Source organism: Pseudopodoces humilis, chromosome 3, assembly GCF_049639895.1.
Source record: "Pseudopodoces humilis isolate 2021_Gansu_Grassland_sample_001 chromosome 3, ASM4963989v1, whole genome shotgun sequence".
Classification (NCBI taxonomy): domain Eukaryota; kingdom Metazoa; phylum Chordata; class Aves; order Passeriformes; family Paridae; genus Pseudopodoces; species Pseudopodoces humilis.
The window spans coordinates 60,108,614-60,122,824 of record NC_142202.1 but is presented as its reverse complement, the minus strand read 5'-3'; the positions used below and the strand labels follow the sequence as shown (position 1 = coordinate 60,122,824).

The window sequence follows — 14,211 nt, the reverse complement described above, 5'->3', positions numbered from 1 at the left end:
TTAGTTTTCAGATTGGATAAAATGAATGAGGAGACAGAGGCTATAAATATAATCCTGGCCAAATACCGATAATTTAAACTGTACATTGTGTAGTGGTTACTCTGATTCACACAACCCATTTAAAACTCCTTAAACGGCACAAGGCAAATTAATTAAAAATAAGCATCCTTTAAAAGCAAAGGATAAATATTGCAGGATCATATTAGTGGTTTATTACAAGGGTTCAAATTATTTGGGTTTGTTTCTTTGACAACAATGCTGACAGGATCTTTAGAGTTTTAGGGATGTTCTTTTAAAAACAGAAGTATCAGGACTTTTAAAAACATGGCTATCATAAATCATACCTACGGGGGAGAATGGCAGGGGAAGAACTTGTGGCAAGTGGAAATAAAGGGGGATAATGATAAGCAGACAAAATTTTGCAAACAAGAAAATAACTACCTTGAAAGAAGAACAGGACTCTCAACATTGACTGCCCATCTCAAAGAAGAAAATCATGGGTAGGAGGGAAAAAAACCCACCAAAACCAAAAAAAAAATCACATTGTCTTGCCTCCAGTTTCTAGGTAGGCTTATTTTGATAACCAAGGAAAATGAGTGTGCAAATGGAATCAGCATGCCTAGTTTCCCAAGTGCTATATTTAAGATGCCTCAAGCACACAAATCATTGAATAGCCATATTCCACTCTGTAATGGCTAATTTGTCAGATTGCTGTTGAAAACACAACTGTAAAATACAATTTTTAAAAATAAGATAAATAAAGACAAATCTGTATCTTGCCCTCTGCATGAGGTAATACAAAACAGTGAACAAGGACTGAGGATGGAATCACACATCAGGCTATTCCATTCTGTCAAATCCTAGTAAATTTCTGTTCTTGTTGTTTTCTAAATATGCCTGGATATACCTGAACCTGACCTCCAGTAATTAAGATCACTTTTTGTAAAGTATAAATGAAGCAAGAAGAGGTGTTCATGTAATTTTCAAAAGGTAAGGAAAATCTAATAAATATATTATAAACTCACTTTTGCTTTAGTACTCTGTGATCAATTAATCCTTTTTCTTTTCCAGCTGAACACAGATATTTCTTCTGCTCCACAGGACCAGAAGAATTTAACATCTGTCTGTCAGCAGCCCTGAAAGAAAAAAGAACAAAAATCACTCTTGGGTCTTGTGCAGCTTATAGTGAAGAGGAAGTTTAGGGCTCTAAAATACCAGTGTCAGGAACAGAAAAGGAGAAAAATTGATCTATCTAAAGATAGAGGATTTCAAATCATAGGTAAAATCTAATGATTTTAGCTTCTTAATCTCTCAATTCAATTACCATACTCTGAAAAATTAAAAGGAAAAATGTAGAAAGTTCAGCCTGTTTATATTCTAGTTACTACACAGTTACAAATCCCAAGAAAATCAGCCTCAGTTGCAGAGTAACTTCCATCTTCATAATCTGGCATCTTCTAATTTCTGGGGAAAACTAACCATTACAGCATGCAAGGGGTGGGCTGAAAGAGCTAATTACACTGCATTTCAATACATTTCTATGTAACTAGAATCTTATAAAGTTGTTTTTTCCAGAGGTTAAGTCAAAAGCTTCAAGTCAGCTTTGCAGTACTTCAGCTACTCTAGAAGATCTCCAAATGCTGTCTGGTATTACAGCCCACTGTTCCTATCTGCTCTAGCTCATCACTAGCAACAAAAACTCTAGATATCCACTTTACTAAGAGCCAGTCCAAATCACTGCTTTTCATTTAACCTTTGTGTCCACTTCTCTCCCTCTTATATTCCTGTTATGTTATGTTATGTTACCTTGTTTTGGTAGATGTGTTGTTGGAAGCCAACATCAGCAGTTTTATCCCGTAGTGGGGGAAAGGCAGAGCTAAGAGAGGGGATACTGTTATGCTGCCAAGAATTCATGGCAATCATAAAGCACTTACCTTTCCCTAAAGCTCATCTCTTCAGAACATCTGAACTCTAAAGATGCTCTAGAAACTGTTCCAGCCTCAGTTGCACTCAATGCACAAAAGGTTTTTATTAGAAATTACATTAAAGTTTGCCACATTTATAAGGGGAGTTCTCCCTTTCCATGAAACAATATATTTCAGCCATGTAGTTAAATGAAACAAACAAAAACCACCTTAGTATATTCTCTGTGTGGCTCTTAGAAACAATTGATTGTGAAAGTGGAAGGCCTCTTAATATTTACCTGGTAATGTAAATATTGTGTGAGCTCCTTATACACACAGAAGCGCAGTTTCTACTGTGTGACTGAGAACACTTCCACTGAACCAGTGACAGACACAAGGTCTAATCCAAATTGCTGGAGATATAAGCCACATTCAGTGTCCTTTCACAGATCTATCACTTCCACACAGAAAGTGTTCACCTCTCACACTCTAAATTCCATATCCAGCCAAGGACTTTGTTTCTGTTTCTGTCAGGGAGGGGAGGTCAGCACAATTCACACACAGAGGATGAGCCAAGGACACCAGGATAAAGAGGTGGCAGCCAGGAATGCACCATAAAACACTTCGGGTAGCATTTATATGAGAAATACAGCAGGGAAATACTGCTCTTGGAATTTCCACAGTGGCTTCAGCTGACCCAAAAAGAGACTGTGATGATGATGCTTTCTTCCCTGCCCTGAGCAATGCCCTCTCCACCCTGTCACTGGTCCTGGCAGGGTCAGCAATTTCTGGGAACTGGCCTGACTGAGAAATAATTCTGAAAAACAGAAAAGAAGGTTGCATGGTAGGGGCTTAGGAGTGTGCCAACTCAGTTTTTGTAGTTGTTCCCTGGCACCACAGGGGGACCACACGCACCCAGCTGTGGATGCTACTAACTGCAAACCTTGTCGTGGTTTCTCTACTCACTGCCATTCAGCCTAGCATCACTGAGCAATGGAGGAAATGTGAGCTCACATACATTGTGAACTATCACAACTTGAATTTTACACATCTCTAAGAAAAGTACTGCAGTGTTAAGAAAAGAGAGACACAACTGTCTGCATATAAGGACACAACTTCTAGCTTTGTAACAAAATACTCTTTTCACAATAAGTGCTCTTCCATAATTTTATACCCCAAAATGCACAGAATATACTGACTTTTTACTCATCCTAAAATCCATGACTGAATGCATCTTAAATTTACTTGGATTTTATTCTGTCGTTCTCGCTGACACAAAAAATATTTCAGGAACAGCAGCTCATTTACTCAACTTTCCTGTAAATAGAAGGATACCAACACTTCATTTTCCAGGAAAGCGACTAGGTAGGGAAAGATTTTAATGTAAATGATATTCACTAACATTTGATATTTAAAGCATTTAATTTTTTTTTTCTTTAGAGTCTGCAGAACTTCACAGCAAAGCAGTTGAACTCATGCTACTGCAACTGCATGATCTTTGTGGGACAGCATGGCTTGACCTGCAAGAGCTGAGAAGCACATGGGAAACAGTCACATCTGAGACACAGTCTATCCAAACACCCCTGACAAAGGCAGGGATGAAAACTCAATACCCAAAGCAACATTCTAACTGCCCTAAGCAAAAGGACATGTTTTCTTCTGAACTTCCTGCTGAAATCATGGTATATCCAGCACACTTTGGATGAAGTACAGGGCCTATACACAGTATTCTTCACAGCAGACACCTCTACCCCTAAAGAAGGAGCTTGTTATAAATCAAGTAGGCAGGACCTTGGTGCGGAGAACTGAGACTGGCTGTAATTGTGTGCTTCAGGCCTGTGATGAATCTTACATGCAATGACTTGGTCTTCTTCCTGCAATCCCCTTTTCTCCAGTGGTGCAGGAGCATTTACCTAAGGAGTGTCACAAATACTTCCACAAGGACAAGAGGATTTATCTACATGTGCAGTTTAGTTCTCATGAGCTCAAGTTGTTTGGAAGTAATTCAGTTATCACTGTTTATCATGCCTGTGTTTGGGCTGTTAATCACCTCAGAGTGCACAACCTGGACTCCTTTTGGATGAAGGCAAGTGCTCCGCAGTTCTAATCCTCTTGGATTAATCCTACTGTGACTAATGCAGCCTCAGTGATAGAGTCCTTCCCTCTGAAAAAAATGTATTTTGCATCCATGGCAAGACGTTCTCTAAGGCCAGGATTCCTGGGTTTAAAAGGGACCACTTAGAGGTCAGGATTTCTCTCCTCAGCCAAGACATTCAGAAAAACATAACCCTCCAAGACTTACAGACCAGAATGGAGGGAAAAGATGGGAGAATCAACAAACCCCCCCACCCAAATACCCCACAAACTCTGCCCCCTCCTCCCTCCCCTAAGAAACCCCAAACAAAGAAAGAAGTCCTGCTCAACCAAGAGCCAGAACACAATCATTGAGGATGATCTCCCTAGAACCTGTTTTCTAAAACTCTACTTAGTTTCACAATAAATTTCAATAATCCTATTGTGGGATTATTAAATGCTTACGTATGGACCAAGAGTTTCCTTTAATAAGCTGACTTTCAATACACCTGTGACACAAATACTGTCTCTGGCTAAATTGTTATTTTACTCCAAGGCTTGCAAGCATTTAAAAGTAAGTTCTTCAAAAGCTTAATATTGTAAACAGAGAAAATCTTAGCTAAAGTGGAAGTTTGACAGGGCTTCATCCAAATTAAAGCTAGGTCCTAGAACTGGCTATAAGGAAGTTTAAATTAATTAATGGCGTGGTTCAGGAATGTTGATTCCCTGTTTAAAACCACAAGGTAAGAATCTAATTTTACATTTCACATTTGTTACAGATACTTAAAATATAAAAAACAGGTACAGCTGAAGAGCTAGTAAATGCCAGTTTTAAAATGCCATGAAAAGAACACAACTGTACCCAGACTAATATTTGTTCTGCCATGAACAAACTCACCCACTGATTACTTCTGGAAATTGTTGAGAAGCTGTTTCACAACAGTATGTAAGGGATTCCAGCCCACTCTTTTGTTGCTGGTATTTTTTAATGAGGTCCATCAGCACTGCCTGGTGCCCAATCTTCTTCACCAGCTGCTGCACCATACGATCATTAAGAGCCAGAAGAGCTGCTCCACTTACTTCTTCTTCTGCAGATTGAAGGAGATAAAATAATTACTGTAAAATAGCTTTATAGTTAGAGTTACTTTTTGCGTGCCTAAAAGCATGATGATGGAAGATGAGTCCAAGGAAAGGATGCTTTGTACTGCTGACAGTCATCTTCAGCTACCACCATCCTTTTCCAAGCACTGCCAGGAGTCCTAATCACTGGCCAAATATCTTCCCCTGACAAAAAGCCAAGTCCAAAATGCACAGAAGCAGTGAGTGACTATTTTAATGCTTCAAATCAGGCCTTGCTTGAACCACAGGAGACTGTGGCTTGCTGATGAAGGAAATCAAGCTTTTTAACAAGAGTACACAAGAAATAGGCTGTTCACATAACAATTTCTTGTGCACTCTTCTGTAGAGTGTTTATATACTCAGACATAAAACATTTACACACTACATTTGCATTATTTCAAAAGATTTATGCAACATAAAATAGGCCCTGTCAGGACTTTTAAACTGCCAGCTCTGATTTGAGGTATCTCTATTTATATATAGGCTTAATCTCATCCCCCAGGATATCTCAGGCTTTGTAACAAATCTGTGCACTTATGTTGATTTATCAGATCTATGTCAGTTCTCACCCTAATACATTTCTATAGGAGTCTGAGGTTAGCATATACACACATGCCCCAAAACAAGGTAGGCAGTGCCAATTAAATGCATAGCAAGAAATACTAAACAAACACCACCACCACCCCCATAAACAACAAAAATGCTTACCACGGAATTTAGGAACTAGTTCTCCTAAATTTCTCTGTTTCAGCCAGTTGCAGACTTGCTCAACAGACCAACTTTCCATCTTCAGTTGTTGCAATGTTAAATTTCCCCCTGAAATAAAAAGAGGGGATTATTTTTGTGCTGAACTCCAAGCCAAATTCGAACACTTCATAGCAAAAAAATGCACTTAGCAAATGATACATCTACATGCTCTGAATAAAAATAGTGCAAAATAATCCAGCTAATGCCTGTTGTAAGTGGCAGTTTCCTTGGATCCCTTTCCTCACCTCCTCTCCAGTCCCAGGTTTCCCTCTGCTCTGAGGCAGCCTCATTCCTTATAAAACAGTACCATTAACACCCAGGTTTCCACACAGAGAAGAAAAAAGGTGTGAAATTCACCACCACCATCAGGCTCATCAGGAAATGGCTGACATTTTACAGAAGGGAAAAAAAACAAACCACCCCACCATCAGATAGGAGTCTGTCACATCCATGCTTCCAGTCAGTCAAGCACCTTAACCCTCTCTGCACCACCTGGCAGAGCAGGTACCCAGCAAATACTTAACCCTGAATTATCAGCAGCTAGAGACAATACAGGTGAAAGGGAGGACGCTGCTTCTCCTATTATTTGCTGGTTCCTTTCTGCCGGCTCCAGTGGTACCTGGGAGGATGCAGTGGGTGCCCTGGGAAGGCAGAGTCTCTGGGGCAGCCGGGACGATTCCCTGCACACTCTGGATGAATCCTGCACACACCGTGTGCCCCCTGCCTGAAGGACTTACTTGGGTGATGAGGGGGTGCAACACATCCCAAAACCAACAGCGACCTCCCCTGAAGAAGATAACTTATAAAGACACAGCTCGTTCCACACTGCAAACTTCTCGGCAGCAGAAAGCTCTCTCTGAGGTGAATTTCCTTATTGATGTGTTTTAGCTCTACTACCAAAAGGAGCACCAAGTGCTCCATGACCATGCTTGCAACCCACAGTAAAACAACAAAACCACAGCGAAGCAACATTACTGAAGTCAGTTTTCCAGACAAGTATAGGAGTGTCTGGCATTATTGGTCAAACACTTCCTTCCATACTCTGAGCCCCCAGCAAACTCCAGGCTAACCTGAGGATTCATCCTAACAAATCTCATCAGCATCTGTGCTCAAAAGAAAAGGAAAAAAAAGAAAAAACCTCTTTAAATAAAAACATTTCCATTTTCATCCTTCATCACCAGAGACCCTCCAAAAGACACACACTTCAGCCTACACTCTCATGCCTGTCGACTTCAGCAACTTAGAAGGGTTAAGTTCAAGAGGAATGCCTTTCTGAATTACATGAGTGGATTTAATTTGATATGACAACAGTAGCCATACAACTCCTCCCCCAGGCTAAGCAACAAGAGCAGGGTGTGAAAAGTCATTATTTGTTGAGAACTCTGGTGTAAATTAAAAATCACACCTTTCTGTCGCACTTCTTACTTCCTTGCAAAGAGTAGGGCAGAAAAAAATCTCCAAAAACTTGAAAGATAAAACCGAGTGCAAAGCAGAAAGATACTTCCCTTATCAACTAAGCAGTGTAAAAGGAGAGGGATACATTAAAATGTCGGAAAGGTCAGTTCTTCATCCTATAAGAAGACTAACACACTAGAACTATTCTTCTACAGTAGACAGGCAGATACCAACACTACAAAAAAGTGTCAAGCAGACTCTAGCCATGCACAACAATATGCACATTCAGCCCTGGGTGGCTAATTCTCCAGCAAAATGGCCACCCGCACATGGAAATGCAGGCTGAATACTTTATTGAGGGAAGTGATGATAGTTGAGAGGCTGTTTTTAAAAAAACCCTCAGATTATATGCATTAAGGGTCATGAATCACGCATATACTTTGAAATGCTTTTCAAAATTGATTTCAGTTGCTTGAATCTGCTATAGATAAAGCAACCACAAAAAGAGCACACCAGTCTTCTAGCAGCATTATGGAGACTACAAGGACTGAGCACGATGCTGATATTTGTCTTCATTAATGATCCTATTTATTACAGTAGCATCAAAAGACTATCCAGCAAAGGGTTGCCTGTGTTTAGTGTGGTGAAACCTGTGAATATTTATATCCCTCAATCAAGTCTTATAAGTCAGAACAACAAAAACCCAATAACAGTAACATTTTAGAGACGGTAATTAACAGCTTAACTTCAAGTCAAATTCAGAACAGTTCTAAGTGTGAGTGATCTCTGTTTGTTAGTGATACAGCCAATCACTGGGACCCATTTCTTCATACACCTGGGGTCAGTAACATAATTATGATTTAACTAGCCCTGGTTAATGAAATTAAGTAATGAAATTAACAAAACTTACTTTTCCCTAAAATGTGACAGGACAGCACTTCTATTTACTATAAAATTCTTCCAAACTGAAGGATAGAATCTGAGGTTTTAATCAGATCAGGCTAAAGACCTATCAGTGGTACAGATTTCAGCTCACGTAGTTGGTTACACAACAGCAAGAGATGGGGTTCCTGACTAGCGTGCCTGTGCTGGCAGATGCGCACTGCATGTGCACCAAATTACCCCACAGCTTGTCCACAGCTGCCATAATCTTGAAGTGACACTTCTAAAATGATACTTGAAGTGATACTTCTACATGAACAAACCAATATACCAAAACACTTGAAACACAACAAGTGCGTTATTATATTTACCTCCCTTGTTGACCTATGAGGAGCCTATGGCACCATATACTACAAATAGCACAGCTTCTGACAGGCCTCTATGAGGTTTTCACCGAGGTCAGAGTTATTTAATTTTAGCACATTTTAGTACTAAAGGAATGTGTAAGGCATGTGATGTGTGCACATCTATATATCACAGCTGTGTGGCACATTTTGTACAGGGCCAGGTCTCAAAGTTACAAGTGTGATGAGTAGGAGCTGGTGCATACCAAAGACAAAACCAAAGTATCCCATGTGCAATTTTATGCTCTCTTAATTTGGCTTCATCTTCAAATGCATTACAGAGACTTTATTGTTTTGTTTCCACTTGCTACCAACCTATTTTTAAAAAAAAATTAAAAATACCTTCAAACAAAAGTGTTGAAGACAGAACATGTAATCTCAGATCCTGTGCTGAATTATCATGAAAAGAACATCAGTTGTCCACAAACCTTTTCAATAACATATAAGGAAAGACTCTGAGGCAGCACTTTTGTCACCTTCCCCATCCCTCAAAGAAAAATGCCAACAACATACTGCTGTCATTTATCAGGTGTTTATGCTAGCATAAACCACAGTGCAGAGATACCAAAAGAAAGTGAAAAAAATTCCAATATCAGTGAAGGAGCAAATCTTCAAATCAACATACCAGTTCTTGTCTCTGCGCTACTGGAAAGAAAAACACATGCAGCTGCAAGACAAGGAGACATGCAAACATGCAGCAGATGCAAGAGAAACTCTGTATCACCTAGGAGAAAGGCTTTATAAGGATACCTATGAAGAAAACATGTACATCCATTAGTCAGCTGTAGATAAAGAAAACAAGCCAAACCTTTTAAAATTTGATCAGAGCTAAGGGAAGTTCCAAGGGTTCTGAACATGCCCATTCATTGAGCTTATCAAGTAGACAAATCCCTCCACTGCAAGAATTAACTCTGAAGAATATTATAAAAATTCATCTCTTTCCTTAATACATGTGCTTCTGATTAAATATACCACTTCTAATATTCAAGCTTTTGCTATATGAACTTTAAAAATATTTTCATCTGTACTAGCTGCAGTACTACTGGAAAAATGAGTTGTCCCACTTCAACAGCAAGATTCAACACAAGAACCGAGTTCTCTCTATTACAGGTGTGCAAGTTATTTGGCAATTTGAAAGGAAGAAAGTTAATTTGACTGTGATTTAATAGTAACGTAAATGAGACTCCATTCTTGCTATCACTGCAACAGCGCACATGGGATGAAATAATACACTTAGCTGTAAATGTCTGGGGTTTTTTGGTTTTTTTAAAGAAAACCTTCTGGAAGTGAAGGCCATGTAAAATCAAAGCTTTTTATATTATCCTTTTGTCATGGTGCCCAATGCCAGGCACCCACAAGAGTTGCTCTCTCACCCTCTGCTGCCTCAGCTGGGCAGCGGAGAGGAAAAATAGTTAATGAAGGCTTCATGAGTTGAGATAAGGACCAGGAGAAAAAAACACTTCAAGGCAAAACAGGCTCAATTTAAGGTTGCAAAGTGAATTTATTATTGACAGAATCAGACGAGGATAATGGGAAGTAAAATAAGCCCTTAAAACACCTTTCTCCACCCAGCTGCTTCCTCCTTCCCACCAACAGCGCAGGGAGACAGGCACGGGGGTTTTGGTCAGTTCCTCACTGAGATTTTCTTCTGCTGCTCTGGGAGAGGAGTCCTTTCCCTGTGAGAGTGTGGGGTCCCTCCCATGGGAGACAGTTCTCCATGAACTTCTCCTGTGGGTCCACTTCTTGTGAATAACAGCCAAACCACAGCTGGTGCAACATGAACTCCTCTCCATGGGCACATCGTCCTGCCAAAACTTCTCTGGTGTGGGTCTCTCCATGGGGTGCAATCCTCCAAGGACAGGCTGCTCCAGCCTGGAAGCAAGGGCCCTCTCTTTCCACCAGGTCTTCCACTGGATCACAGCCTCCTCCAGGCATCCACCTGCTCTCCCACAGGCTGTGGCTGGATTTCTGCATCCCCCGTGGATCCCCATGGGCTGCAGGGCACAGCTGCTTCACCATGACCTGCAGAGGAATCTCGGCTCCAGCATCTGGAGCAACTCCTCCCCCTCCTTCTCCAACCTTGGTGTTGCCATGTTGTTTCCCTCACACAGTCTCACCTCCTCCTCTTCCCTGACTAGCAGAAATACCTGTGACTTTGTTTTGATTTTCTTCTTAATTATGTCATCACAGAGGCACTACCGCTATCTCTAATTGGTCCAGCTTTGGCCAGCGGCACATCCATCTCCAGAGCCATCAGGGGCTGGCCCTGCTGGACATGGTGGAAGCTTCCCACAGGAGCCATCTTTGTGGCCCCCCTGCTACCAAAAACCAGGCTGTGCAAAACTGAACCCGATACACCTTTAAGAAAATTATATCAAATAAAAATACAATGTTACTGGACAGTGAGAACAAGAAAAATATCAAGTAAAGGTTAAAAATTTATGAATCACAAAAATGAAATTTCATGTACCAAAAAGAAAGCAATCAGACTGAAGATGTTCAGTATGACATGGACACTGGTCTGGAAGACTAAAGTAAAAATAATTTCATCTTGCATCACGCTGAATTTTCTCCCCAAAGTACAAATTTCTCACCAGGGCCACGAGTACTATGTTGATCACGTCAATGCTTGCTGGCTTACCAGAGGACTCAAGCTGTTCTCACTGGGCAGTACAGAGACCTCAGGCACTGTAGCCCTGCACTACAATTCCCCTCCTAGCCTAAACTTGGCAGTCATAATCCAGCCCTCTCCTCTGCAGCCATTCATGTGCTCATGCAATCAGCTGTGCAGGTTAAACTGAAAATATCAAGTTTTGGTGGGTTTTGGATGGATCAGTGTCTTTAACCAACTCCCTGGCCAATTGTGTGAAAATAGATAGTGGAATCATATCTGTTGATTTATCATGGTGTACACTGATCCTTGTTTCAGTGCATTGGAACAGTGAAGATTTCTGTCTTAATGGAGCATTGGTTTGTAAATTTAGGCCAGAAACCCAAACTGTGAGTAGTAACTAGCCCACCTCCAAAAAAAAATTGAGACATGCACCTATCTCCTTTCCCTCAAATCGTTTTGATTGAACTTCTGCTTCTTGAAAGGATACTCTTCAAGTTTTTCTAGTAAATAAGACTTAGTAGATGTGGACTACTCAGAAAACCAAGGCTGATCCACTAATTGCTGAGAAGGATGGATACAAGGTTCTATTATTTGCTTGCTCTCCTCTTGATTTAGAGCCATAAACCAGTTCAGAGAGCTGAAGTCTGTTGTAGTGACCTTACAAAAAATGTTTAATGCTAACTGAAAATAACAACTTACCAAGTCTATTCTGATGGAAAATTCTTGGTGACATTTTATAAGTGGTTCAGCTGGCAGATCCTCAAAGGTGCTAATGTTTGACAAAGCTGCTTTCTGTTGTTCCCATGGGATGGATACAGAAACCTTTTTGGCCTGGCAACATCTAGAAAGTGATGCATAACCTTAACTGAGTCTGTATAGTTGTGCTATGATGTAAGTTGGGGCTCCCATGTGGATTTGTGGCATTTACATGTTTTTTCCCCATGAGTGATCTACATAGCTCTTACACCTTTAGTACACAAAAGGTGTTATACAATATCACTTGAATTTTGTTCACACATTTTAATTGCTCTTATTATATATTACAACTTGTACTCAAAGTAAGATTTTTCAGCCATGTTTTTCAAGATAAGATTTTGTCAAGCAGTGACTCAATCATGCCCAAAGTCAGGACTGCAACCCTTGCTGAGAAGGGTCTTGGCCAGTCTCTGTGAAATATTCCATCGTCAGGTACAGCCACATGTCTGAGACAGGCCAACCTCAAAAAGAGCTACAAGCCAGAGATGTTTATTGGGCAGCAAAGAAGCAAGAACCTCAACAAAATTTTTGAATTCTCCTGCCACAGAACCAGTAGGATGAATTAGCAGGATGAATCAGTTAGATAGAGGAGTGGGAGTTACTGGGAAGACATACAAGCAAATGCTGAAATGAACAAAGCACCCTCATTGGTAAACACAGGTGCCTGTGTACCATCAGTTTTGGCCCAGAGGCCACTTCTCAGATGGTCACAGTGAGACTGGGAATCTTGGAGCTTGCTGTACCCTGTGAATAGTCAATAGACTGCTGGCTGCTCATCAGCATTTTGAAAAAGCAAAGTAAGAGAATGTGTTTGAAGCACAGGAACAAGGTCTGACCTGCTCAAGCAAAGACACCTTTGGGTTCTGTTTGGCTTGTGCAGGAGACAAACAGTTGTGGGCTGACTGGGGGCAAGGCCTGAGCAGGACAAGTCATGCATCTCCCAGTAAGAGATAATGAATTCCTTCAAGAATCACCGAGCTGTAGAGCGGAGCACCACTGCTAAGCAGTGCCTGCTGTCATCCAGCACTTCTGGATTGCTGTTTTAGCAGACTGAGAATTGCTGAATCATATGTTACTAACCACTGACAGTACTCCTCCAGTATATTCACCACATAAATATGAATATGATGATGAATAATTAAGTGTTAACACATTTCACAATTCACATTTTTTGGTTTGTACTATTCATTAAACAATGGCAGCTCCCGTCAGTCACAGATTTTTGTGTTAAGGAATTATGTTGGCGTATGAAGCCAGGTGAGGTGGGTGTAATTGAGCTAGATGGTAAAACCAAAACAGGCTGTCTCATAGGCCTATTTTATACACTAGATGCAATGGTTTAACTAATTTGGCATCCATTGGTTCAGACTCTTTTGAGAGTCACTCAAAGTGTTCAGAGGGATGAACTAGGCAATGTAGTATTAATTGAAAAAATACATCCCCACATGGTAAATGCATTTATGTAGTTTATTGATATTTAGGGCATGCATGGACCCTTTCTTACAACATTACCACACTAAACCAGTCTTTTCTTCCCACTGCCTGAGTGCTGCTGTCTCCTCATCACATCCAGATGAAGAAGTCGTGTAACCACTCCACATCTGATACAGAATGTTAGTTGGAACCATGAGTGGAAAGATAATCAATAATGCCTACCTACACAATGGAGATACGAGACTGGAAAGTTTGAATATCTGTAAATTCCTCTTTTGTTGGGATGACATATAATCATGACATAAGTAAAAGGACTCACAGGCCCACTTCAGAGCACTGCTTCCTCCTGCTTTTTGCCTCATTCCAGCTATGCAAATTTATGATGCCATGAAGGAAACCCCACTCCAAAGGTCCTATATGTGTATAAACATTTGTTCTAGTGACAAGGGTGTAAGTTTTCTGGTCTAAGGATCTAGCAAGATTGTACCCTTAGATAGTGTACCAATTAGTGGGCTTACCTTTTTGTTGATAGCTGTAATTTGTGCTTTTCAGAGCTTCTGGATCATTTATGGGAAGAGGACTCTCCCAGTTTCACTATGGATCACCTCAGAATCTCTTGGTTAGCATACAGAACACATTAAACAGCTTTTAAATCCCTGCTTCATATTAGGCAGAGCAGGGATTTGGGGGTATGCCTTAAACCTTCAGCCTGCCACCTACAAAATTACAAAATGGGGTGGGATTGTTGTTTGGAGGGGAGGACGTCAGTAGTGATATATCAGAAAAGGAGCTCAGCTTAAACACCTTCTCCAGGAGAGGGGCCAGAGTGAGTATCTCAAGGGCAAGTAAACATCTTTGTACAGCTTGAAGATATTGTGTATCA

General features: G+C 40.6%; 1 protein-coding gene across 1 annotated transcript in view; it reads right to left on the bottom strand.

Moving 5' to 3' along the window:
- The window catches only part of SAMD3 (sterile alpha motif domain containing 3), a 34,910-nt gene extending 29,018 nt beyond the window's left edge, over positions 1-5,892 (bottom strand). The window contains exons 1-3 of the mRNA XM_088052621.1: positions 5,805-5,892; positions 4,876-5,065; positions 1,026-1,136 (exon numbers count right to left, since the gene is read on the bottom strand). Of these exons, the coding sequence (XP_087908747.1) occupies positions 1,026-1,136; positions 4,876-5,065; positions 5,805-5,883 (380 nt within the window). The 5' untranslated portion in view covers positions 5,884-5,892. The remainder of the gene's footprint in view (positions 1-1,025; positions 1,137-4,875; positions 5,066-5,804) is intronic.
- Between the last annotated feature and the right edge of the window lie 8,319 nt (positions 5,893-14,211).